This window comes from Melanerpes formicivorus, unplaced genomic scaffold, assembly GCF_026170545.1.
Source record: "Melanerpes formicivorus ecotype bairdi unplaced genomic scaffold, bMelFor1.0.p_v2 SCAF_7, whole genome shotgun sequence".
In the NCBI taxonomy this organism is placed as follows: domain Eukaryota; kingdom Metazoa; phylum Chordata; class Aves; order Piciformes; family Picidae; genus Melanerpes; species Melanerpes formicivorus.
The window spans coordinates 28,760,006-28,787,982 of NW_027142359.1; the positions used below are offsets into that span (position 1 = coordinate 28,760,006).

Below are 27,977 nucleotides of genomic sequence, written 5' to 3' on the forward strand. Positions count from 1 at the left end.
TAAACCATGGCACCAAGTGCCACGTCCAATCCCCTCTTGAACACCTCCAGGGATGGTGACTGTCCAGCTGCGATGTTTGTTAAAATACATTAGATCTCTGCCTGGACAGTGAGGGGAGGGGAAATTCATGCCGTTCAGTTTCTGAGACTCCATCCACAACCTCATTTTCCTAACCAGCTAGGGCTGGTGGAAGGAAAGGGAGCAAGCAGCGCTCACAATGCAAATCAGAGGAGACTGGCAGTTCTTCCCACCTGAAAGAAATGTTCTGGTTTGTGAAGTTCTAAGAGGAATGATTCAGAATCACTCCCCTTGGTCTGATCTTCCCCCTATATTTACAGGCTTGAACTGGATGGGGGGTGGGTTCTCCCTGTGATTATTTTGGTTGGTTTGATGGTTTGGCTTTGGATTTAGTTTGGGGTTTTTTCTTTTGGTCTGTTTGTTCGAGGATTTTGTGGCTTTTTGGTTTGGGTTGGGGTTTTTTGTTGTTGTTTTGGTTTGGTTTGGTTTGATTTTGTCAGAGAAAGCCCCAAGGCCTAGAAGCATTAGAAGGATATATGCAGGAATCACTTTGTGCAGGGATTTCATTATGAAACTTTTGCCTTTTTTCTTTTTTTCATTTCCAAATAAATTTTGGCTTGACCTGTTCAGCTTGCTCCCACTGTGGATGTTTCATTTTGACCATGAGAAGATAAAACCCAAACTTGCCATAAAATACTTCTGGGACATATACATTTAAGACATTTCCCCCCCCCCCCCCCCCCCCTTTGTTTATTTTGTAATAGTAGATATTTTCATCCTGATGTAGAATGGGAGAAATAATCTCCACTGAAGAAATATTCACCTGCCCTGATCTAGGACCAGCTGCATCTTAGTGCCATGCACAACAAGCAGATGAGGATGACAATGAACCAACATCCCTAGGGACAAGTGGAGACCTGGAAGTCTCCTCTCTGCTTTTTGAGATGTGCTGGCCTCATCCTGATGTCTGTAGTTTTATTGGCATGCCAGAGGCTCTGTCTGGGAAGTTCCTAGTAGCTGCTCCAAGCCTGCTGTAAGAATGTCAGCAATACCATGGGGAACAAGGAAGATGAAGCATCAGGGTGGGTTGAGATATGTGAAGATGGAGAACGTTAACATTGATTTTAGCACCAGGGCATGGGGAAGAGTTTCCCTCCATAGCTCAGTGAGGAAGGCCTAGTTCCTTGCTAGAGAATCACGGCAAATCTAGTGTCCTTGTCCCTGCCTTGCAGAAGTGGGGCATAAATGCAAGTATTTTGGCCTTCCTGTGACAGATGCTGTGGTATCCATCATGATCTATGTGTCTGCCCTGCTCTGAGCTGACAATTCCCTTTCTGGCCCCAAGGTAGCTGGGCAGAGGAGAAATGCCCATCGTACCTGGGATGCCACAAGAGCAACTATGACCTTCTCTTCTCTGCCTGAAACACCCACTGGCATGAGTTGCAGCTTCATGGGCATCTTGTATTGTTTAAAGAAGAGCTGAAGTCCAGGTCTGACCTCACTGCCAGTTACCACACCCTAATTCACTCGATCAGCTCAGTCTAGACTGGCACCAGGGAGCAACATCAGAAGGGATGTTAATTAGATCTGCAGTTGCTCTGCTCTGGCAAAGCAACTCCATAGTCTAGAAATGTGCTGAGGTTAGCAGGAGGCAGAAAGAAAACAGTGGTGAATATAACTCTTTGAGGAAGGAGGCAGAGAAAAGTTAAAGCTTTGTCCTGTTGTCCCTCGTTTGGGTGACGGGCTGCAAAAAAAATGAAAGCTGGGACTCTCAGAGGATCTTTTTGGACACAGTAAATGTACTTTGGTGGGTTTAATTTGATCAGTCTCCTCTGAAAGTAGCAGCCAAAGAATCTGCTTCCTACTAATACATTTGGTTTTGGCAAAGTGAAGACTTCTGCTGGTGACAGGGGCTGATTTCACAAAGCTGGGAAAACTACAGCAGGAGAAACCCCCCCAAAATGAAGTGTTCAGCAGAAGAGAAGTATTTAATGAAGACACTCTGTTTTCCTTGGAAGCTGGGGCAGATGATGAGCTTCCCCCTCCAAGGGTCTGCTCCTGCTGCAACTTAACAAGGAACAAAACATAATTTGCCATCAAACGTGGCCATTCTCACATCTCTATTTGCAGGAATTAGATGCATTTTTGAGAGGCATTAGTGGAGTGGAGAACACTCCCCCGTGTTTGGAGAGAGAATCTGAGCCCTGGTTTCTGCCCTGGTATGAAGCAAGGTGGGAGTGAGAGGGGCCATAGGCTCTGGGTCTACACTTGATGGTTAAATCAAGTATGGGCCTGCTGATTACCTGCAGTGAATTAGCAGAGCTCTGCCCAGTGTGTTGGTGGCAGACCCAGCTGAGAACCTTGGGACTGAAACGTAGAGACTGACTGGCAGTGTTAGAGATTAGGTCTGGATACCATCCCTCCCTAACCTTCAGCAGTGAGCTTGAAAGGAATTATTTGGTTTGGCAAAACCCCCGTGAGTTAAAGTTGGCAGGAGCATTGCCTCTCAACAAGGAAACCCACTCTAGGTTGAATGATGGATTTCCCATGAACTGAAGCTGAAACTATTCACTGAAATGATTTTGTAGCTGGTGGTGGATTTTGATTACTTGCAAACTTGGAGGTTTTGGCAAGCTTATCTATTCCACCTCAGCTCCAGCAAATACAGAGAGAACACAAAGCCCCTGCTGACCATCTGCTTTGCCCCCAGCATTCTGGCATTTTCCACTTGCTACATTTTCACTTGCTAACCAGTTTCTGAAGCTGCAGGGCTTGAGAGCTGAGTTTGGTGATCAGAGGTTTGTATTATTGGTTTCTTTTTTCCTAGACACAGCTTGCATCAATCAAGGTTTTGTCAAAGAACCATATCATTCATACTGTATGAACACACCAGGAGTTCATACAAAGTTTTTATTACTCTCTATAGTCAAAATTAGAGCAAAATGCTGTCCAACAAGAAAACCCCATAATTTGTAAACTGAGGAGTCACTGAAGATCAAAGAGGCAATACTCCTCAGGATCACAGGCTCACAGGAAGTCACGGGTTGGAAGCGACCCAAAGAGATCATCGAGTCCAACCCCCTTGCCAGAGCAGGACCATACAATCTAGCTCAGATCACAGAGGAACGCATCCAGATGGGCTTTGAAAGTCTCCAGAGAAGGAGACTCCACAGCCTCTCTGGGCAGCCTGTTCCAGTGGTCTGTGACCCTTACTGTAAAGAAGTTCCCCCTTGTGTTGAGGTGGAACCTCCTCCTGCGCTGCAGCTTACATCCATAGATCATAAGCAATCCTATGAATCTGGCTTTCCTTTTTTCTCCCCAGCCAGCAGCATTTGGTCAAGGTTTTGTCCTCTGTCTTTCAAGAAGTGCTATTAAAGTGTAAACAAAAGATGCTTGCCTTATAGGAAGTGCTTAAGCAGGAAATTCACTTTCGTATCATTTCCCGACCGTTACAAAATCATCTTGAGCAGAGAAGGGAGAAGCGGGGCGGCGAAGTGCACAATCGTTTCTCTTCATCATTAACAGCTTTGGGATGCTGACCCAAGAGGAGCAACTAGCTAGGGGCTGAAGTGGGGGAGAGGCCTGATTTGTATCTTTGATGCTAGCTACTAAAATTGGACAAGGAAAGGGAATAAAAGCAAAAAGAGGTCACAGTTCTGTAACACTGACAGTAACACACGGGCGCTGGGTGCTGTCAACATTAGAAACTATATACAAGACAAAGCAGGGCTCTTTCTTCTCCCAAAGAACACAACAACAATGGGAAAGGTGTATGTAACAGTTGGCACATTGTCATGGGGGCAGGGGGGGAGGGAGGAAAGGGGCCTTCTCCTGAATGTCACAGGCTTAACTCACAGCGGTCCAGAGGACAGTCCATCTGTCTAAACACACATCCTCTCCCCCTTCCTCTTAAATATTTTGTGAAGACCAGGCCGGTAGCAATGTCTGATGCAATCATGGTGCTAACCACGCTGTCAATAAACGCAGTTTTCCCTGAAAGGGAGCACCTTACTCCAGGCAGAGATGATGTGGGACGTGGGGGTTCAGGGAGTGACGTGTCTAGCGCCAAGCTCTGGTGCATCTTCTCGTGGGCAACGGTAGCTCATGTGGCAGTCAGTTGGGCAGGGTGTCAAGCCCGAGGGATGCTGCGTGCTGCTTTGCCCGGAGCCTTAGGTTCTCAATACTCGTTGTTTTACTGTTCAGGCTTGGGAGGGAGCTGGAGGCCTGCAGGATGGGTGAGGACCAGACCTGCTGAGCGTGGGACAGCGACTGGTAATACGACTGACAGTGCAGGGAGCTCAGCGGAGCCATGTTGACGTTCATGCCCAAGTAGGGCATGGCAGAGGGTGTCCCCATTTCGAAGGAGGAGTAATGGACCAAGTTGTTGGTGGCTGCCATGTGCTGGCGGAATTGCTCCTGTAGGCGGAAGAGGCTCAGGGGTGAGGAGGAGTAGGAGTGAGTCTGAGCCAGGCCACTGCTCGATGAAGGCGTCACAGTTGCACTGATAGGGGACTCTGCACCAGGAGACAGAGGGGAGGGAGGTTACGACCACAGGTTGGGTGCACGTGCTGATCTGTACCCCAGCAGGATTCAAACTGCATCATGGGCTTTTCTCTTGCATCAGGAGGGCAAGCAAAAGGGGTTCTGTTAGCTCAGGAGAGCTAAGCATGTCTGCTCCATACTTAGCATCCTACACCACAGAATTGGGGCTGTCCTCTTTGCTGTGTCTTTCCCACTGCTGCTGGGTGCTATTCTCCCCAACCTCTAACCTGAGCAGAAGGCCTTTACTCTTTCTATACTCCTGCTATGACAGACATCATGCCCTCTGTGAGTCATTTTTAGTGCTGGGGACAAGAAGACAAGTCTGGACAGCCTACTGCAAGCACCCACACCATATGCAATAGGGACTACACACAAACACCATCATGCCCCCTTGGAAATGCCAATTCCCACTCAAGATGCTGCTCCTCACCTGATTTTGGGCTTGCTCTCTTGCAGTTCAAAGCCTTGCTGTCCACATCAGGGCTCTTGTCCACTTTAGCCTCATCCAAGGTGCTCTTAAACTCCTCCTCTCTATCAGTCTGGTCCTCAGGTGCTGACTCGCTGGCCGACTGCTCCGACAGGGTTAGGTTGAGGTCTGCGCTTACCTCACTTGGGAGGCTCTGGACCTTCTCAGTGTCTGGGGTAGTGACCTGGGTCTCCAGCACGGGTGGCTCAGTCTTTCCCTCGCTGCGGTTCCCCTCACAGTCCTTCTGCTTCTGCAGCTGCTCCTTCTGCAGGCTACGCTGCTTCTTCCGGAACTTGGCTCTCCGATTCTTGAACCACACCTTCAATGCCACAAACAGTAAGAGGGAAAACTGGTGAGAATCCTGCTTAACACCAGATTCAACATCATTCAGCCTGGGAGCTTCAGGGGAACCCCAAAGCAGTGGAACACCTCTGCTATGAGGATAGGCTGAGGGAGCTGGGGTTGTTCAGCCTAGAGAAGAGAAGACTCCAGGGGGATCTCATAGCTGCCTTCCAATACCTGAAGGCATCCTACAGGAAGGCTGGAAAGGGACTTTTCTTAAGGGTGTCTAGTGACAGGATAAGAAGGAATCATTTTAAGCTGAGGGAGAGTAGGTTTAGCCTGGATCTTAGGAAGAAGTTCTTCAGTATGAGGGTGGTGGGACTCTGAAATAAGCTGCCCAAGGAGACTGCAGATGCCTCCTCTGTGGGGGTTCAAGGTCAGGTTGGATGAAGCCTTGAACAGCTTAGTCTAGTTGAGAGGTGTCCCTGCCCATGGCAGGGAGGTTAGAGTAGATGATCTCTAAGGTCCCTTCCAACCTGAGCTATTCTATGATGCTGTGATTACGATTCTGAGGAACAAGGTACTGCCAGACCACTGTGCCCCAATGCCATTCCACTTTGTTGGATCCTAGAGCTCTGCCTGTTTTAGTGCTTCTACAAACAGCACAACAAGTAGATTTCAAGAAATGCCCAGCCTTTGTGTTGATTCTTTAAGCCACTCCACCTGGTGCTGTATTTTTGGGTGGGTTCTTTTGCTAAACTGGTCAGGCTCTTGTATCCAGCCAAGTCTGAAGCCATTATGTTGGCTTACAGCACAGTGCTCTGTTAGGTTCTGAAGCCATTCCTTTATATGTACACCAAAACTACGGTAGCAACACACAAGCCATGTTGTTACAGGCTGTTATCTGGGAACTGAATTTGGGGAAGGAGGAGAGAATCCTTAATTTTAAAACTTCCAATTCATGGATTGAAAGAAATATTTGCAATTGTGTTTTTTTATTTTTCCAGTGTTGTTTGGTTAGTTGGGGGAGAAAAGAAAAATCTTGAAGATCAAGATGGACTGACAATTATAGAAAACAACTGGGTTTCTTTTCTACTACTGCTTATCCATGTATCATAGTGTCATAGTATCAGTCAGGGTTGGAAGGGACCACAAGGATCATCTAGTTCCAACCCCCCTGCCATGGGCAGGGACACCCCACACTAGATCAGGCTGGCCAGAGCCTCATCCAGCCTGGGCTTAAACACCTCCAGGGACAGCGCCCCAACCACCTCCCTGGACAACCCATTCCAGTGCTTCACCACTCTCATGGTGAAGAACCTCCTCCTCACATCCAGCCTGAATCTCCCCACCTCCAGCTTCATTCCATTCCCCCTAGTCCTATCACTACCTGAGATCCTGAGCAGTCCCTCCCCAGCCTTCCTGTAGGCCCCCTTCGGATACTGGAAGGCCACAATTAGGTCTCCTTGGAGCCTTCTCTTCACCAGACTGAACAGCCCCAACTCCTTCAGTCTGTCCTCATAGGAGAGGTGCTCCAGCCCTCTGATCATCCTCGTGGCCTTTCTCTGGACACCTTCCAGCACCTCCATATCCCTCTTGTAATAGGGGCTCCAGAACTGGAGGCAGTACTGCAGGTGGGGTCTCACCAGGGCTGAGTAGAGGGGGAGAATCACCTCCCTTGACCTGCTGGCCACACTTCTCCTGTTCACTTCACACTGAACAACTTGCTATTTAAGTCTTTTAAAGACCAGCAAAGCAAGAACCTCACCACCAGCAGGTTATGAAACATATTGGGCTAATTGAAGCTAAAAAAACCACAAACAAGCAAACAATCAACCAATCAAACCACAACACCAAACTAATCCTTGGCCTGAGATGTTACAAATATTGACAATGGTGGAAAAGAGCAGCTGGAAACACTTGGGTTTCTGCTCTTCTGAGAAAGCCAGAAAAGCCTTGCAAATAAATAAATAAATGGACTTAATGCTGCTGCTTCTAAAATTCTCCCCAAAGAAACGTGGAAGAACAAATGAAAACCAGTATGCACTTCAGACAACCCTAAATGTGAAAAATGTGCATGTGGATGAAGAATTTCTTTAGCAGATGTGTGAGTTTGGATGATTTTATTCTCTCTCCCTCCCTCTGCCTTTGGGCACCTTGTTGGGGGGGCCTTACTGCCCCCAAATCTTTGCTGACACTGGGAGAATCTTAAAAGGTCAAGAGCAACCCTCTTGGCACTCCACTGTACCCCTTTAAACATCTCCACTCCAAATCAGTACCTGAACTCTGGCTTCAGGTAGGTTCGTGCACATAGCCAACCGCTCTCTCATCACCACATCTGGGTAGTGAGTCTTCTGGAAGGTCTTCTCCAGCGCCTCCAGCTGCTGGGCGGTGAAGGCCGTGCGGCTTCGCCTTTGTTTGCGGTGCTGGGATCCATAACGTGCCTCCAAAATGATGTCTTGAAATGTACAGCCGTTGGAAGACAAGAAAAGTGGCCAATTTAATTATTGGAACTTGTATGCTGACAGGTGAATAAAGCACTTGCTAACACCAGACACACTTGCAAAACATTTCTTTTTCATGGTTCTGGATCAAATAAAACACACACACATACATTTTGCTGGTTAACTGAGGTGAATGAGGAGAGAAAAGCCTCTGACTAGAAATTCCATCACAGGGAGGGAATCCCTTTCTATGATGGCTGTGCAAACTGTTGAGAATCCAAAGCTTAATTTGGGAGTTTCATAGAATCATAGAATCAATAAGGTTGGAAAAGACCTCAGAGATCATCCAGTCCAACCTATCACCCAACACCATCTAATCAACTAAACCATGGCACTAGGTGCCCCATCCAGTCTCTTCTTAAACACCTCCAGGGATGGTGACTCCACCACCTCCCTGGGCAGCACATTCCAATGGCCAATCACTCTTTCTATAGAATCATCCTGCCCCAGCACGGGTGAGGCAGGACACACAGATGCCCAGCCCCCACTGTGGGCAAAGAGACCATCTGGGTTGCGGCAATCCTGGGCACCGATATAGGCTGGGCAGCGACTGGCTTGAGAGCAGCCCTGAAGAAAAGGACTTGGATGAGAAGCTCAACATGAGCCACCAGTGTGTGTGTACTTGCAGCATCTTTCTTGAAGAAACAATATTAAAACCAAGGTGGGGAGATTCACTGTTGTAATCAGGAGAGGGCCCCCAACATTATGTTATGTTCCCCTTGAAGCCAAGGGCAGAGCTTTGGTAGGCTTCAATGGGGCTATGACGCTGTGCTGATTGGTGGGAATGAGTCCACGCAGGTCAAAGACAGCTGCTTCTAGCTCACATTGTTGGCTTCAGCTGCATTAGAAGATATGCATCTCTCCAAAAACCTGGCCCCTTCTTCAGTGTCTTGTAAGGAGCTCACTGTAGCCTTCAAAGCATATTGGAGTGCTCCTCTGGGCTGCAGTTTAGGAAAGCACTTCAGCTGGTGTGCTTATGCAGATTTAGCTTGAAACAAGTGCTTTACCGAGTAAGGACACTCTCCAGCATCTGGGGTGGAAATGCCAGCTAGGACCGAGTCCAGCCCCACTGACTGCAAGCCCAGAACTTGTGTGCTGAGCTCTTCTTCGTGGAGGAGCTACTCACAAGGACTGACTTTGCAAACTGTGCTTGCAAAAATTGAGGGCAGAGAAGAAATTCAGACCGGAGGAAATCTGAGGCCAAGAGTAAAGCGCTTCTTGCTTTCCCAGAGGCTTTGTTATTGCACAACACTTAGTGGGAGTAGAAAGATCTTAAATCAATGAAAATAAGTTATTTTAAAATGAGAAAAAAACAACAATTCAAAAAATCCCTGATTATGCAAGTTGGGACACGCTGTGCTACAGCTTTGGAATTAAACAGCCTGGCAAGACATTTTCTCTCAAAGAGGAAATGCAGAAAGAGCAATGTCTGGCATCATCCTTAATTCAGTTAAGAATGTGACTTCCAGCAGAAGGGAGGAATGGACACCTAAGGAAATAAAGCCTAACAGGGAGAAAAGTCGACCTTATCAGCCAGATGAAGGCTCTTGCTGCTGTTTGTTTGTGCCTTTGTCACTATCGGGGCACGCATCTAAACAACAAAACAAAACCTGCTGTCAGACCAGGCCCAGAACCACACAGCCAGGTTCCAAATACGTTGGGTAACGAGCGTAGCAAATCAGCTTTGAGCCGCTCGAGCATTCCTCTTCCAAGCTTCCAGCAGTTTCATTCTGGGTCAGCATTCGCAGCGCCTTCCTGAGCGACTGCCAAGGCTGCGTGGTTTTGGCAACCTGGAAAAGACGTGAGCAGGCTAAATGTCTTTGGCCAAATACAATACAGTGTGGGTCACATACCGCAGACTTTTGTGTTCAAGGTATCGTAGCCCTTTGGGGAATTCCAGTGCTGGCAATACCTGCCAGTTTGGAGGCAAAGAGATCACCTGGGTCAGGGCAATCCCACCGATATAGGCTGGGCAGGGTCTGCCCTGAGAGCAGTCCTGAAGAGAGGGACCTGGGGGTGCTGGTGGATGAGAAGCTCAACATGAGCCAGCAGTGTGCACTTGCGGCCCAGAAAGCAAATCACATCCTGGGCTGCATCAAGAGAAGCAGAGCCAGCAGGTTGAGGGAGCTGATTCTCTACTCCCCTCTGGTGAGACCACACCTGGAGTACTGTGTCCAGTTCTGGAGCCCCTATTACAGGAAGGATCTGGAGGTGCTGGAACATGTCCAGAGAAGTGCCACAAAGATGATCAGAGGGCTGGAGCACCTCTCCTGTGAGGGCAGACTGAGGGAATTGGGGCTGTTCAGTCTGGAGAAGAGAAGGCTCTGAAGAGACCTAATTGTGGCCTTCCAGTATCTGAAGGGGGCTACAAGAAAGCTGGGGAGGGACTTTTGAGGGTGTCAGGTAGTGATAGGACTGGGGGGAATGGAACAAAACTAGAAGTGGGTAGATTCAGATTGGATGTTAGGTAGAAGTTCTTCACCATGAGGGTGGTGAGACACTGGAACAGGTTGCCCAAGGAGGTGGTGGAAGCCTCATTCCTGGAGGTTTTTGCAGCCAGGCTGGATGTGGCACTGAGCAACCTGATCTACTGTGAGGTGTCCCTGCCTGTGGCAAGGGGGGTTGGAACTGGATGATCCTTGAGGTCCTTTCCAACCCTAACAATTCTAAGGTTCTGTGATCCTTGGCACATTCAGACACAGCTTGCAGTGCAGCCAGGGGATGTCCCAGGACAAGACAGAGAAGCTACCCCAGCATGTTTCACAAAGCTGACATTTGTGTTTTGAGTGTGAGAAGTCAGGATAAAGGACACTGGTTAAACACCCTACCTGCAGGCTGGAATATTCCTGAATTTCTAGAGTAGAGGTTAGACCTCCCAGCTCCCTGGAGGCAGCAGCTCATGCATTAAGTTTGGCCACCCCAACGAGAGCCAGTCGGCGATTATTTTAATGTTTTAACTATGTTCTCAGGCTTTGTGCACGAAGGAGAATATAAATTGCAGGTGAGGCTTTGCAGTTATAATCAGAAACCTCTGTTTTCTGACTTAAGGTCATTTGCTTTTGTGCTGCTTTATTCTGGCTGTCCCTGGAAGGCAAATGAGATCTATGACCTGCGCTGAAAGATATTCAGAAGTAACAGGATGTGAAGCAACTGCAAAGAAACCCAGCTTGTGGGTTTGTAATACCTACAGCGCCAGTGATAAGCAGACAAGGGGACTGTGGGACTTACTTTGGAAAGCCTTGCAGATGGGTTATTCATTTTAAAGATAAGAGGTCAGAAAACCAACTGAATCTCCTGGTCCAGAATATGAGAATAGCTTTCTTATTGTATTTTATTTTTAACCTCCCTCTGCTTTTTCCCCAGTTAGGGTCCAAGACATTAGGTCCTTCATGTAAAAGATAAAGGTGATCAGAAAATCTTTCAAGAGATCCTTACATCTTGGGCAGGTGCAGCCTGAGACTTAAGGTCTGCAAGGTGCATTGTGGAGTTTGGAACTACCTGCTCTCATCTGACCACTTACCCACTGAAAGGGTGAAGGGAGGAGTAGGTAGGAGTAGGAATAGGGGTTTGGAGCACAAGCCCTGTGAGGAGAGGCTGAGAGAGCTGGGATTGCTTAGCCTGGAGAAGAGGAGGCTCAGGGAAGACCTTATTGCTGTCTACAACTACCTGCAGAAAGGTTGCAGCCAGGTGGGGGTTGGTCTCTTCTCCCAGGCAACCAGCAGCAGAACAAGAGGACACAGTCTCAAGCTGTGCCAGGGGAAGTTTAGGCTGGAGGTGAGGAGAAAGTTCTTCACAGAAAGAGTGATTGGCCACTGGAATGTGCTGCCCAGGGAGGAGGTGGAGTCCCTGTCCCTGGAGGTGTACAAAAAAGGATTGGATGTGGTGCTTCAAGCCATGGTTTAGTTGTCACGAGGTGTTAGGTATTAGGTAATAGGTTGAACTTGATGATCTCTGAGGCCTTTTCCAACCTGGTTGATTCTATGATTCTATAACTTAGAGCAGATGTGTAATGTTCACCCAGGGAAGATTGTTCTTTAGAATCATCTCTATAGTATCATTTTACTTTACCTTCAGCATAGTGATTGTCAGGTCTGCTCTACCACACTGCATCCAAGCCCTGGTGACATTGCAGGTGTGGACTGTTTGCATTGCAGCAGCATTTGATCGTCTCAGCCAGATCTGGATATTTTGTGGTAGTCTGAAAAGCAGAGCAGCTCTTTGCTCTACCACATCCAATAGTGTCTACACTTCTCATTGATATCCAATAGTGTCTACACTTCTCATTGATGACAAGCAACAGGACTGAAGGGGGAGGTTTAGTCTGGGTATTAGGAAATACTCCTTCACTGAAAGGGTTATCAAACATTGGAATGGTCTGCCCAGGGCAGTGGTGGAGTCGTCATCCCCGGGGGTGTTCAAATGGCACGCGGTCCTAGCGCTTAGGGACATGGTTTAGTGTTGACCCTTCAGTGCTGGGTTAAGGCTTGGATTGGATGATCTTTGAGGTTGCTTCCAACCAGACACATTCTGTGATTCTGTGAATTCCCCCTACAAATCATAAAATACTGTCTGGACTTTGCAGTTCCTTTTAATGACGCTGTCTATGTAAGGCTGTTAGACTCATGGGTGAAGAGGGAAAACAGATCAGATGCTCCAGAGCAGCAGCTCCTTTCAAACTGTCCCATATTAATAATGCTGTCCCATATGAATAATGCTCTCCAGATAAAATTATATGAGAGTTTGAGCATAAAAAAAGCTCTTACATGGAAAGGAAAATGGAACAGAGAGGGGGCCTGCAAGAAAGCATCACCCAAGCCGTGGTCTAGGGTCCTTATTAAGAAATAGGTCAAGGTGAGACCCAAAGAAGATCCAAAAGAAGATCATTTTCCAAAGTGTTTGGTAGGGCAAGAGATGGAAAATAGTAACAAGAAGGAGCAACATGGAAGAACAGACTGTGGCCTGGGATGGCAGGAGATGGTTGTTAGAAGATGCAAGTCCTGAGTCTTTTGGTGGGGGAATCCAATTCGCTCTGTGCTGTTATTTACTAATTTTTTGTCTAGTTATTTTTAGTCCTCTTGTTAAAATATATTTCAGTGTCCTTTTAATTCTCTTTTTTCAATGCCATACAGCTGGGCTGCAACCCTTCTCACCTCTGGGCTCCCCAGCTGTGGGATGCCAGTTTGCTGCAAAGTGCAGCCGTCAGTCTGCTAGCAGCAGACATTGGAGGGCACGTCGCCTGCAGAGCTTGGCCACACAGCCACGATTCAGGAGCACCCTGTGCCAGTTGGCTCTCTCACACTCCAACTCCTGAAGAAGAGGAGAAGAGTCTCCTGAAGAAGACTCATGACCAGTCACCGGTCATTAGTGGTGTCCCCCAGAGATCAGTACTGGGCCCCATCCTGTTTAATATCTTTATTGATGATCTGGATGAGGGGATTGAGTCAGTCATCAGGAAATTTGCAGATGACACCAAGTTGGGAGAAGATGTTGATTGGTTAGAGGGTAGAAGGGCTCTCCAGAGGGACCTTGACCAGCTGGACAGATGGACAGAGTCCAGCATGATGGCATTCAACAAGTCCAAGTGCCGGGTGCTGCACTTTGGCCACAACAACCCCATGCAGCACTACAGGCTGGGGTGGGAGTAGCTGGAGAGCTGCCAGACAGAAAGGGACCTGGGAGTACTGACTGACAGCCACCTAAACCTGAGCCAGCAGTGTGCCCAGGTGGCCAAGAAGGCCAATGGCATCCTGACCTTCATCAGCAATAGTGTGGCCAGCAGGAGCAGGAAAGTCATTCGGCCCCTGTACTCAGCACTGGTCAGGCCACACCTTGAGTCCTGTGTCCAGTTCTGGGCCCCTCAGTTTAAGGAGGACATTGAGACTCTTGACCATGTCCAGAGAAGGGCAATGAGGTTGTGGAGAGGTCTGGAGCACAGCCCTATGAGGAGAGGCTGAGGGAGCTGGGATTGTTTAGCCTGGAGAAGAGGAGGCTCAGGGGAGACCTCATTGCCCTCTACAACTACCTGAAAGGTGGCTGTAGTGTGACCGTTTGAGGCTGTGCCCTTGAGAAAGGGACAGTGCTGGGACACTCTGGCTGAATGTTTTGGAATAATAACGAAAACAATCAGATATTCTAAACTAATTTCATTGGTAGCCAGGTGGGGGTTGGTCTCTTCTCCCAGGCAACTAGCACCAGAACAAGAGGACACAGTCTCAAGCTGTGCCAGGGGAGGTTTAGGCTGGAGGTGAGGAGAAAGTTTTTCCCAGAGAGAGTTGTTAGCCATTGGAATGTGCTGCCCAGGGAGGTGGTGGAGTCACCGTCCCTGGAGGTGTTCAAGAGGGGATTGGACGTGACACTTGGTGCCATGGTTTAGTCGTCATGAGGTGTTGGGTGACAGGTTGGACTTGATGATCTCTGAGGTCTCTTCCAACCTTATTGATTCTATGATTCTATAAGAGTTCCACTCAATGCAAGCAACAAAAGGTTTGCTGTTTGTTTTCTGCCAAGGAAGGGCAGAAGCCACGAGGTGTTCTTACCAGCCAGTCTCTCTGCCAAGGTGAGGGCGTGCACCGAGGGCCTGTAGTCAGGGGCGTGCTGGGCTTGCTGAGCTGCCTGCTGGTGGAGGTTGTACATGGCGCTCAGCGAATTCATGGCGTGGAGGGAGTAACCGTTCACTCCATAGTGCTGCATGGTGACATAAACCTGAAAAACAGCAGCCAGAGAAGAGAGGGGCTTAGGAAAATGCTATTCCAGGGTCCTGGTGTCTCAGCAGAGCTTTGGAAATCCTGAGCTCACGCTTAAACTGCTGCATGCAAGGCTTACTTCCCGACTCCAACAGGTTCTGGGGTCGGGAATCAAAATACCTTCTGTGGAACTAAGGCACCAGAGACATCAGTCTGTTTTCCAAGCTTAAGACCAGTATCAGATTATATCTTTCTTATATTTTTTGCTGTCTACAACTACCTGGTTGTAGTCAGGTGGGGGTTGGTCTCTTTTCCCAGGCAACCAGCATCAGAACAAGAGGACACAGTCTCAAACTGCACCAGGGGAGGTTTAGGCTGGAGGTGAGGAGAAAGTTCTTCACCGAGAGAGTTGTTAGCCATTGGAATGTGCTGCCCAGGGAGGTGGTGGAGTCACTGTCCCTGGAGGTGTTCAAGAGGGGACTGGACGTGGCACTTGGTGCCATGGTCTAGTCATGAGGTCTGTGGTGACAGGTTGGACTCGATGATCTTTGAGGACTCTTCCAACCTTGGTGATACTGTGATGTGTCCAAAAAGGGATTGGACGTGGCACTTGAAGCCATGGTTTAGTAGTCATAAGGTGCTGGGTGACAGGTGGGACATGATCTCTGAGGTCTCTTCCTCTTCCAACCTTATTGATTCTGTGATTCTATGATCATTGCACCCCAGCCTGCAGCAGAGCAGCACTCAGTGTGGACCAAGCCAGCTCCATAGGCAGTAGTGCTCAGCTGCCCATTGTCAGCAAGACCACCACAGCCAGCTGGAGATTTGTTCACTGCTTTGCTTTCATGGTCCAAGAACAGGACTGGCTCTGCTGGTCAATGGAGGTAGTTAAGCTGAAGTTTGCCACTACATTTTGCCTCCTCCCTTCCCACTCTCTGACTTGTGAACTGGCAGGGGCCATGATTGGAGCTGGGGTAGAGCTGGCCATTTCCATGAGCTTTGGCCAGCAGGGTGATGGTCTCAAAGCTTATTAGGTTCCTGTGTGTTTCACGAAAATCATTTGAGGACACAGAACCTATGAAGTGTCCTGGACTGCTGCCAGACCTTAATAGATGCTGAAGAATCCACACTGGGGCTCAACCTTGCCAGGAGATACATGGGAGGCCAAGTGTCTTTGACTCCCAACTCACAGAAACCTCTGTTTCTTTCCTAATCCTCCTTGCACAACATTGGCTTTCTACCAAGCTGGCACATTAGGGGGAAAATGAAGGAGGAGAGGAGGGGAATTTTCCCATACTATACAGTCTTCTGAGGACACTGCCAAGGATGTTGTGTCTGGAGCCCACTATTTCCACTGAAGCACTTGCTCCAGGAAGATTTTTTTTGTTTGATTGTTAAAGCAAACATTTGATTGTTTGCTTATGTGGGGACATGTGTGCCTGATCAAACTCTTCTGGGTGGTCTAGAGAAAGGTGAGGACTTAATGGTGGAGTTGGGATGGGAGTCGATGCTCAGCACACTTAGGGATAAGTGCCTGGCGTGCTGTGGTGTAGATGACAGGCAGAGAACTTCCCACCCGCTTGTGCAGCAAACATATCATCCCAAATGCAAGGTGGTGGTGGGTTGAAATTCCCCACCCAACATTAACTTTGCCAGACCACCTCTGTTGGAAGCAAATGGAAGCTGCATTTACAGGCAAAACTACAATCTGCAATGAATAGGTAAAAAATAGACAGGATTTACAATACTTACACTTCACAAACACCACAGGAACCCCCCCTGGTCAAGAAGACCAGGGAAACTGTCTCTCTGCCCCCTCCACCCCCCATACCCCCACCCCCCAAAGTCCAAAGGGGAGAAAGGAGCAGAGAAAAAGTAGCTGTTAGACTTAACCAAAACAACACAGCCAAGGTCAAGCAGAAGCAGATTAGTATCACGGAATTGTTAGGGCTGGAAGGGACCTCAGGGATCATCTGCTTCCAACCACCCTGCCATGGGCAGGGACCCCTCACACTAGATCAGGTTGCCCTTCAGAGCAATGAAGAGAGCAGAGAAGAGATGAAAAGAGAGGAAATTTTTTTGGTACAAGCAGTCTTATAGTGGATAATTCTAAACCATTTCATTGGAGAGGTATCTCCATTTTCTTTTTCACACCCAAGAGTGACTTATTTGCATTTTTCCCTACTTTTCTGCCTGAAATCTGTAACAAAATTTTAAAGGCATAGCCTAAAGCTACCAGTCCAGATTTCATTAAAAACAAGGGGAGGAGAGGAGGAGAGGAGGAGAGGAGGAGAGGAGGAGAGGAGGAGAGGAGGAGAGGAGGAGAGGAGGAGAGGAGGAGAGGAGGAGAGGAGGAGAGGAGGAGAGGAGGAGAGGAGGAGAGGAGGAGAGGAGGAGAGGAGGAGAGGAGGAGAGGAGGAGAGGAGGAGAGGAGGAGAGGAGGAGAGGAGGAGAGGAGGAGAGGAGGAGAGGAGGAGAGGAGGAGAGGAGGAGAGGAGGAGAGGAGGAGAGGAGGAGAGGAGGAGAGGAGGAGAGGAGGAGAGGAGGAGAGGAGGAGAGGAGGAGAGGAGGAGAGGGAAAAACAAAAGAAAATAAAAAAAAAAGTGGGGGAAAGGAAAAAAATAAAAGAAAAAAAGAAAAAAGAGGGGGGAAAAAAAGAGAGGAACTTTACTGAGTGAATAGAACCAGGTTGGAAAAGACCTTTGAGATCATCGAGCCCAACCTATCACCCAACACCATCGAATCAACTCAACCACGGCACCAAGCACCCCATCCAGTCTCTTCTTAAACACCTCCTGTAATGGTGACTCCATCACCTCCCTGGGCAGCACATTCCAATGGCCAATCTCTCTTTCTGGGAAGAACTTCTTCCTCACCTCCATCCCAAACCTCCCTTAGTGCAGCTTGAGACTGTGTCCTCTTGTTCTGGCGCTGGTTGCCTGGGAGAAGAGACCAACCCCCCACCTGCCTACACCCTCCCTTCAGGTCGTTGTAGCCAGCAATAAGGTCTCCCTAATCCCCTCCTGAGTGAGTCTGTTCAGCCTCACGGGCAAAGCTAACTGAGCCCAGAAGCGGCTCCTGTTCAGCTGTCAGCTCTGTGCAGGCTCCGACCCCAATGAATTAAATAATTTAAAAGACATCATGCAGCAATTTTACTCTTTTTTTTTTTTTTTTTTTTTTTTGTTTTCTTAGTTTTTTTTTTAATGGAGCAAGCCATTCATCAAGCCACTGCTGTGTTTCACAAGCTGTCGAATAGTGCTTACACTGGTTAAAATAATCTTTATATTTCATTAAGCAACCAAATAAGCTGATCCCTTCCCCACTGGCTGTATGGATGGTTTTAATTTTCAGGAATCTGCAAATGCATCTTTTATGTCTCTGGGTAGCTGGAGGGCCTCAGGAGCAGCCACAGCTAGGAAAAGGAGGAGAGGAAAGTTGGGAGCTCTTGCTTTGTGGAAGGATGGGCCTCACCTTGAGGACCGTGTCCAGTTCTGGGCTCCACAATTTATGAAGGATGTTGAGACACTTGAATGTGTCCAGAGAAGGGCAACAAAGCTGGGGAGGGGTTTGGAGCACAACCCCATGAGGAGAGGCTAAGGGAGCTGGGGTTGCTTAGCCTGGAGAAGAGGAAGCTCAGGGCAGACCTTATTGCTGTCTACAACTACCTGAAGGGAGGTTGTAGGCAGCTGGGAGTTGGTCCCTTCCCCCAGGCAACCAGCATCAGAACAAGAGGACACAGTCTCAAGCTGCACCAGGGGAGTTTTAAGCTGGATGTTATGAAGAAATTTCTTCACAGAGAGAGTGATTGGCCATTAGAATGTGCTGCCCAGGATGGTGGTGGAGTCACCATCACTGGAAGTGTTTGAAAAGAGACTGGATGAGGGACTTAGTGCCATGGTTTAGTTGATTAGATGGTGTTGGGTAATGGGTTGGACTCGATGATCTCTGAGGTCTTTTCCAACCTTACTGATTCTATGATATGGGCTCGAGCAGTTGTTGGTAAAGCTGGAGAGTAACATGGGTTCATCCCAGAAGAAAGAGGATGCCTCACCTCCATTTTGGACATCAGAGATGGTTGCTGAGATGAGAGTGGTGGAGAAAGAAGAGGAAGCTGAGGAAAAGTACAGGAAAACAATAGGCGAGAGGAAAATTTCTCTGTGGAGTGAGGCCAGCCTCCAGGATCAACACAGGGAGATGAATGCCTCCAAACAGTGCCTGGAACTTCATACTTCCTGAGGCAGAAGGTTTCCTTCTGCACAGCCCCTCAGTGCCACATCAGTGACTCTGCCATCCCCAGCATCAGTAGACTTGCTGCTCTCTCACAACTCCCTATGCTTTGCAGCAGCAGGCTGTGAGATCTCCATACCATGCTTTGTGCCAGACCCTGCCAAGGTTTTTGCTCCTTGTGCCTTTGCAATCCTGCCATTACTATCTCGGTCTCAAAACCTCTCCTATGGATTTTACCTCTCACTTGAATTTTCACTGTGGAAGTTTCATGAATGCTGTGCATAGTTTGCTTCCCAAGCTTGCAGACCCCTCAAATTAAGGGGGGGGGGAGGGGGGCTGTGTCCTCCCAGGATCCAGCCTCAAAGACAGGACCAGGAGTTCCCTTATCTTTAACTGCAGCTGGTTGTGAGAAATGTAGGTTTCTCCATTCTCTGCATTGATTAGAGGCCAGATGGTGAAGGTCTCTGTCCAACACAGAGTGATCCAGAAAGCAGACCTCTTTTTATTCAGCTGCTGCTGTTAAATCTGATGTAAAACAGTTTGCACATTTACCAACAGGGAACACGAACTTTGCTATCCCAGAGCAGAGCTGCACTGCACCAGCTGTAACACAGCTCCCATCAGTTTAAGAAGTTATACTGTGATACTGTAACATTGAGACACTTGAACGCATCGACAGAAGGGAAATGAGGCTGGGGAGAGGCCTCGAGCACAGCCCTGTGAGGAGAGGCTGAGGGAGCTGGGGTTGCTTAGCCTGGAGGAGGCTGAGGGGAGACCTTCTTGCTCTCTATAACTACCTGAAGGGAAGTTGTAGCCAGGAGGGAGTTGGTCTCTTCTCCCAGGCAACCAGCACCAGAACAAGAGGACACAGCCTCAAGCTGTGCCAGGGGAGGTTTAGGCTGGAGGTGAGGAGAAAGTTCTTCGCTGGGAGAGTTGTTCACCATTGGAATGTGCTACCCAGGGTGGTGGTGGAGTCACCATCCCTGGAGGTGTTCAAGAGGGGATTGGACCTGGCACGTGGTGCCATGGTTTAGTCATGAGGTCTGTGGTGCCAGGTTGGACTTGATGATCTTTGAGGTCTCTTCCAACCTTGGTGATTCTGTGATCTACCCCTTCCTGGTACTGGCCTCCGAAAATCTCAACTTCCCGTCAAGTCATACAGCACAAGAGCAGTGTAAATTTCTTGCACACCACTTCACAGTGAGTGTACAGGGGAAATTAAGCCCTAAGATTTAATAGGATCATCTTTGCTTTCTCAGCTTTTGTAAAAGGCTTGAAGCTTCCCTGTTTAACTGTTCACTAACTTTGTGTCCAGGCACATCATTGCATTCTGATCTAAGATGCGAAGAAGAGAGAGAACTACACATTTCCTCACCAGGTGACAGCTCCTCTTCCTATCAGCTTGTGTGTGGTTGTGGAAATGAAGTAGATCTGAGAACAATAAAACACCTTTTTAAAAGGAGATGCTAAAGCTGAGTATTTTAAGTTCCATGTAACAAACCATGCACATTTTCCTTTCTGTCAGGGAAGAAAAATGAAACAAATGAACAAAATAGAACAAAACCAATATCATTACCCCCATGCTTCAGCTGTGTTAACTGCACTGAAGAATTGGTGATCAAAGGCATTTTCTGCTCACTCCTCGTTTTCCCTCCCTTCCTCCATCAAAACGTCTTCAGTCTGCACCTGGCTTTAGCTACCAGCCACACACAAAGTAACCAGCACCAGAACAAGGGGACACAGTCTCAAGCTGTGCCAGGGGAGGTTTAGACTCGAGGTGAGGAGAAAGTTCTTCACCGAGGGAGTCGTTCGTCATTGGAATGTGCTGCCCAGGGAGGTGGTGGAGTCACCGTCCCTGGAGGTGTTCAAGAGGAGATTGGACGTGGCACTTGGTGCCATGGTCTAGTCATGAGGTCTGTGGTGACAGGTTGGACTTGATGATCCTCGAGGTCTCTTCCAACCTTGGTGATACTGTGATACTGTAAAAACACAGAACTGACAAAACTTATTAAGGGAGAAATGTATCGATCCCTGCAGCCTGTAAACTCAAATGTCACCTGTGCTGGCCACAGAGCTCTTGTCAAGGCTGGAGAGCTTTTCCCCACGCAGAGCTGTCACAGTATCACACAGTATCACAGTATAACTTAGGTTGGAAAGGACCTCGAGGATCATCGAGTCCAACCTATCAACACAGACCCCATGACTAGACCATGGCACCAAGTGCCACGTCCAATCTCCTCTTGAACACCTCCAGGGATGGTGACTCCACCACCTCCCTGGGCAGCACATTCCAATGACGAACGACTCCCTCGGTGAAGAACTTTCTCCTCACCTCGAGTCTAAACCTCCCCTGGCACAGCTTGAGACTGTGTCCCCTTGTTCTGGTGCTGGTTACTTTGTGTGTGGCTGGTAGCTAAAGCCAGGTGCAGACTGAAGACGTTTTGATGGAGGAAGGGAGGGAAAACAAGGAGTGAGCAGAAAATGCCTTTGATCGCCAATTCTTCAGTGCAGTTAATGCAGCTGAAGCATGTTAACTAAATAAGTATGTCCTAAATAAGGACATCCATGGCAGCTCCCTGTGCTGACACTGCTCTGGAGAAAAGGAATTTTAAACCAAGAGAGTGGTTTTGCTCAGGTGCTCTATTCTGCGGTACACACACTCCCTTTATCCCAACCAAATCTAAACTGAACAAAGGAGGAATTTTCTTCAGTCGCTTATTCTGGATGGTTTTCCCAGGTAGAAGTGGAAAAACTGCCCAGGACATGACACTTGCCCCTCTCAAGCAGGCACCGTTGGGCGAGATGAATTTGAGGTTGGATGTAGGACTCAAAGCTTTGCAGGGGTAGGGACCATTTTCTCTTCTCCTTGTAGTTGTTCCCTCTCAGTGCTGAGTCTAAACCTCAAAACAGTACTAAGGCTGAAAAATGCACTGAACTATACAAGATGCTCAGGTGACATCAAGAAGAATGGGATAATACCTATGACTTTAAAAGAGAATTTTGTTTTCCTGGACAAGAAGATAATATCAGAATCTGCCTTTGACTGTTGGACACTGTAGGTCTTATGTTATCTTTCCTCTAAATTTGTCCAGATGATGGGAGGGTTGGTGTTGGTGGATGGTATGGGACCTTCTTTACATTGGAAATGAATAGTACTGGAAAAGTCACATCTGGATTTTGGCAGCTTGTTGGCAAAAGTGCACTTGAATGCCCTAGTTCACCACTGATGAAGAGAGATTCACCAGAGATGTATTTGCAGTTTAGAAGAGCCGGACACCACTTCAGGTCTGTGCTCTAACCGCAAGACACAGCTTAGACATGGGAAAAGCACCATTGAAAAGAAATAGTGCACAGCCCTATGAGGAGAGCACAAGCTCTATGAAGAGAGGCTGAGGGAGCTGGGGTTGCTTAGCCTGGAGAGGAGGAGGCTCAGAGGAGACCTTATTGCTCTCTACAACTACTTGAAGGGAGGTTGTAGACAGGCAGGGGCTGGTCTATTCTCCCAGGCAACCAGCACCAGAACAAGAGGACACAGTCTCAAGCTATGTCAGACTATGTTTAGACTGGATGCTAGGAAGAAATTCTTCATAGAGTGATTACCCATGGGAATGTGCTGCCCAGGGAGGTGGTGGAGTCGCCATCATTGGAGGTGTTTAAGAGACTTGATGGGGTGCTTGGTGCCATGGTTTAGTTGATTAGATGGTGTCGGATGATGGGTTGGACCTGACGATCTTGAAGGTCTCTTCCAACCTGGTTTATTCTATTCTAGTGAAAGAAAAGTCTGGTGTTCTTGTCTAGCCTTTTGCATTCCTGCAGGTGATAAGAAAATAGGAGCAGCCCTGTCTGGTAGGAAGGAAAGCTGTGGTCCTCAGTGCCTGCTCAGGCGGTGTGACTCTCCACCCATGTTTATGCAAGGCAAAGGGATCTGCTGGTCATCACTGATGGGGAGTAACAGCAAACAGGTTGTGCTGACAAAGTCCCACTTGCTACTGCTAGCCATAAACATCACTGAAAATAAAATGACAGCCAAATTTTCCCTCCCTCCGCCTCCTGGAGCTGTTCTATGTAATGGTTTAATGCTTTGAGTCCTTATTCAGAAGCAATTCAAATCAGCAAGGTAGTGAATCAATAGAAGAGAATAGAAGAGAATAGAAGAGAATAGAAGAGAATAGAAGAGAATAGAAGAGAATAGAAGAGAATAGAAGAGAATAGAAGAGAATAGAAGAGAATAGAAGAGAATAGAAGAGAATAGAATCCAAACCAAACCAAACCAAATCAAATCAAACCAAACCAAACCAGGTTGGAAAAGTCTTTTGAGATCATGGAGTCCAACCTATCATCCAACACCATCTGATCAACTAAACCATGGCACCGAGTGCCTCATCCAGTCTAGGAAAATAGGCTCACTCTGTATATAGTAGACCTTGGGTATTTGGTACTAAATGAATTACATACCTGGGGGGAGGGAGGGGTTCTGAATAAATGATCCTCGAAAGAGGCTTCTTTTTTAACCCCCCTCCTTATATCCCTAAGTCTTTTAGATATATTAAAGCCTGAAATCATGTAAGATAATAAGCAGCCTGTCATAAACCAGTTTTGTTTCTCACATAGGATTGCTGAATGTCTGAGGAACCAATTTCACCTTTGCAGTGGATTAAACATAAATCACTGGAAATACTGCAACACATCACGTTTTCTTCCTCAAACGTCAAAGTCCGAGCAACACACGCCGTAAAAAATAGGCTTCCAAAGGGCTTTTCCTATAAATGAAATAAAGGGGTTGAGAACAACTCTAAATAAATAAATAAAGAGATTCAAGTCTCTCCATTTCTGTATTATTTTTCACACCTGTGTAAGTCCTTGAATGTAAGTGCAGCTAATGTCTCAGCACAGAATGAGTTCTTAATTCGACCCGGACTAGTTGAGCGTTGTTGCGACCCACCAAAAGCAAAACCTGACTGATTGCGTCAATTCTCGCAGCTCACATTCTGCTGCTTCTACTGACCTTGGGATAAATGAAAATGATCATCTTTTTATTTTTTAATGAGAATGCTGAAAGTTGGAAACACACCCAGTTAGGGACGCTGACACAGTTTTAAGGCAGACAAAAATTGTTGCCTCTGCCGGGGCTGTGTTGCTGAGAATCACAACAACTACACCAGTAAAGCATAACATAATGTGAGAGAATTGGTGAGTGTTATAAACCAATCCTCACAACGTCCTGCTGGGGTGGGGAAGTTCTGTTGCAGGGCCCTACAAATTCAGACACCAGGTTGCTGCAGGTAAATCTCATCAATTGCTGTGATTCTTGTTTAACGCTTTGGGGGAGTCATGATTTTCCTTGCCTCAAAGCCCCAGCTAACAGAACCAAGTGATGGATAGGATAGGATAGGATAGGATAGGATAGGATAGGATAGGATAGGATAGGATAGGATAGGATAGGATAGGATAGGACAGGATAGCATAGCATAGCATAGCATAGCATAGCATAGCATAGCATAGCATAGCATAGCATAGCATAGCATAAACCAGGTTGGAAAAGACCTTTGAAATCATCGAGTCCAACCTATCATCCAACACCATCTAATCAACTAAACCATGGCACCAAGTGCCCCATCCAGTCTCTTCCTAAACACCTCCAGTGATGGTGACTCCATCACCTCCCTGGGCAGCCCATTCCAATGCCCAATCACTCTTTCTATGAAGAATGACAGGACCCAGCAAAAGACTTTACATTGTCTCTCTTTGCAGAGGCATGCTTCAAAGTGCAGGCTCACAAAGTCCAAAATGAAATAAAGACATGCTTGGAGTCTTTAATTCTGAGCCAGTTTTAAGGCTTGGAGCTCGGCAATTTGCAGCGGAGAGCTGGGACTGGGATCACTACACATCACTGCGGTGCTAGATCTCTTGCCTGCTGAAATTTACACATGACAGTCAGTGCTTGCAGATCAAATTGGGCTGAAAACACCTCAGTTCTCCCATTCAGAGTCATGCTCAGCCCTCAGTAAAACCTCTTGCAATCTACATTGAAGCAGAAACATTTCCCTGGATAAATGAGAAAAGCTTTTGACACGAACGTCACTATGGCTCTACTTTCAGGATCTCATTCTGCTCCCAGCTCAGTCAAGGGGGGGGGGGGGGGGTAAGTATAAAAAAATCATGCATTTTTTTTCTTTCTTGTAATTAATAGTGCAACAGAAATGAAACCCTGCAGCCCAGATTGACCCTGAGGAGTTTGGGTGCCCACAGCCTGGCTCTGCCGGCATTGCCGCCACATGCTTGACATTCAGGGATATGAAAGGCAACTGCGTCATGCTGCAGCCAGGCTCTTCTGGACCCACACTGCCTGCCTGCTCTCACATCTAGAGACCTAATAGCATCTCTGGCTCCAGACTGAGCCTGACTTCAGGACTTAAAAGTGATGTACAATTAAATTACTGAATTTACAAACACCCCTCACCCCTTCCAACCCAAGCATGTTTCTGGCTTGGTTGTATTTGTACGTGGTTTGCCTGGCTCAACCCTTCCTCTCACTTCTGCCAAAATGGCTTTTCTTCAGAAGTATCATTTCAATGGCCTTCACAGTGATAAAGGGAATTTTCCAAGCAGCACAATGCAAGAGATCCAGATTTCCCAAACTCTGCCCTTTTTCAGGGCTGCTGGAAGAAGGAGGCAGGGCTCACTCCTTGCTCTCTGCCCCCAAAGGAGTTTGGCCTGTGGCATATTCGACTGTAGGTCAGATGCATGAACAAACTCACTTGAAGGCAGCTCCTTGGGGCTGCTGATGTGGGTTCAGGAATTTCCACAATCCCTGGAGGATTTCACCCATGATATGATGTCATTAACAAGAGAAGGAACTGCAGCTCTGCGTTGAAGTATGTTTTAAGCCTGTAACATTACTGAACAGGACCTGTCTGTCCTGGGCATCACAATCACTACACAGATCTCACAATCTAGCCCCAAGCCCTAACGAGAGAGATCACTCACTTTGAGAAGTGCTGGCAGAGAACAGTCATGACAGATAAGCTTTGTAAAGATTTGCTGAGGCAGTTAAAGATTCCACTGCTCTTCCAGGGATCTGCCAGGCTGCTGACTGGGATAGCAGGAGATAAAATGTCCTTGCTCCAGGTGCTCCTGGTGTAATGCCTCAGCTGAGACACTGGGCTCCAAAGGCAGTGACTGGGATGAAGCATGGAGTACAGGCAATTTCTTCACCCACCATCACTATTCATCAGGCAAATGTAAGTTGGAGCCTTAAGTTCTGGGGGGGTTAAGCTGAGAGCAGTTAGATACACACACAAGGAGGACAGCAATGTGCCTTTGTGAAATGCAGGGGTTTGTACTGCATCGTTGTAGTTCGACCCACTTGGCAAAAAAATTACTTTCCTAGGTGGTCTTTCAGCTGGTTGGCTGAAAAGCTGCTAGGCTGTGACACTGAGTGCAATATCATTTGAAGTTGATTTTGGACTGATCTAAGAAGAACAAAAAAATAGGTGCAAATTTTGAAGGACACAGAAGCTGAAAGCCCAGGATGATTTCGCAGGTACAGCTGGACCCTGGGTCTGCCCCTGCAGGTAATGCTTATAGCACTCAAAGCTGCACTCACAAAATGCATTGTGGCATTTGCTTCTGCTCAGATGTAGGTCAGCTATGAAGAAAATGACAGACAAAGCCTACCTTAGTGAAGAAGGAAAAAAAACCACCAAAACCCAACCAACAGCAACCAACCCAAACAAACCAACCCCAAAACACCAAGAAACCCTGAAAGGCAGCTCCAACAAGCCATGCAATTGTGTGGTGGAGACTTGTGCCACTTTAAAGCATGGCCACGAACTGGAGTTGGCAGCAGAGGCACCAGGTGCTTGGGAGCACCGTGGTGCACGTAATGCTGCCTTCCCGTAAGCATTTGGATCCGTAAGTTGAACTAAGTGCAGCTGCCAAGGTAAGCAGTAGATTTTGGCTGCCAGCAGGTGATCTGTGCTTTAAAGGGCTGCACGCTGCAAAGCAGGCAGAGCAGCCAAATATACACTGGGTTTTGCTGGAAGATGTGCAGTCCTTCAGCAGAAGCACATTTACCCACCTTGGCCTAACACATGCCGCGGGCACACAGAGCTGCTGCCTGTTTGCTCCCCCCAGCGCACAGCACATTTGGGGCTGGAGACATCAGGCTTCTGCAGCTGCCTTGGTAGAAGCATTTTCTAACCCCAGAGATCCACCAGTTCACTTCTCCCAGATCTTAGTGGAGTTACCAGGAATCACTCACACACACACACACACACTTCCAGCTTGAGCATCTGGCCAGTTTAAAGCAGCATTTCTCACGTAGGTTTGCCCTAGTCATGCAGTGGCTGTGCTTGGTCCTAAAAGTTGTGCCAGCAGCTGCCAGGAAGAAATCACATTTGTCATGTAGCCCACCCACAAGTCCTGGCTGTAAACACACATTTGGCATCATTGACTGCTAGTCAAAAAGGAAAAAAAAACAAAACAATAAATTAAATGTAAGTAATTTTTGGACTGCAACAGACCAGCAGAAAAAGACCCAGGGTACAGCTAACCTCAGTGTTCCCTGGGTATTTAGTTGCTATTCAGAATTCTCCACCCTCTTTGCAGGATTTTGATGGATGCTACCCTAAAAACCTAAAGAGGTTACTTTCTCAGTAGCTGCATGGGGCTGAAAAATTTAGGCTTTATGGAATCTGTGCTCTCCAGTATTTTCCCTGCCTCAGTGGTTTTGTCAAATTAAGCAAAGGCGGCTACGAATATTTCTGTTTGAGTGCGAGGGGTGGAAGGCAGCACTTAACAGTTTGAAAGGGTTTCCACATGACTGACATTTGGCAGAGCCTCAGGAATAGCAGTTCCACCTTGACAAACTGAATCTTAGTATGCCCCTGAAAAAATAAAACACCCACAGAAAGAATAGCTGCTGCCTCAGAAAACACAGGCTGCTTCTGGCTGAAGGGTTGGCGGATAGGGCTACCTACTGGTTTTGCTGGCAAAGCTATCAGAATACCTTGGTCTTGGACCTTCTCTGCAGCACCTTTCACAGGGCTGGTTGTGATGATGGTAGAGGGCAGAGAAATTCTGTTCACTTTGGCTTCATTTCATCCAATTCCTCTCTTTTCTCAGCAGAGTGTTCTTTTAACGAGTACAGACACTAGGAACAAAAGTCACTGCAGTCACTCCTGTGCAAAACTTGTCTGGCCAGCCCGTCCTCCTCTCTGACCTGTGGGAAGCTCCTCAGGCTCTGTTTCTTTG

General features: G+C 47.6%; 1 protein-coding gene across 1 annotated transcript; it reads right to left on the bottom strand.

Moving 5' to 3' along the window:
- Window positions 1-4,054: 4,054 nt before the first annotated feature.
- On the bottom strand, window positions 4,055-27,806 carry DMBX1 (diencephalon/mesencephalon homeobox 1). The gene is made up of 5 exons (XM_068140531.1): window positions 27,733-27,806; window positions 14,349-14,514; window positions 7,588-7,766; window positions 4,991-5,345; window positions 4,055-4,532 (listed from the first exon to the last, which is right to left on the bottom strand). The coding sequence occupies exons 2-5, from the start codon at window positions 14,500-14,502 to the stop codon at window positions 4,132-4,134; spliced, it is 1,089 nt and encodes a 362-aa protein (XP_067996632.1). The 5' UTR covers window positions 14,503-14,514; window positions 27,733-27,806; the 3' UTR covers window positions 4,055-4,131.
- Window positions 27,807-27,977: the final 171 nt, after the last annotated feature.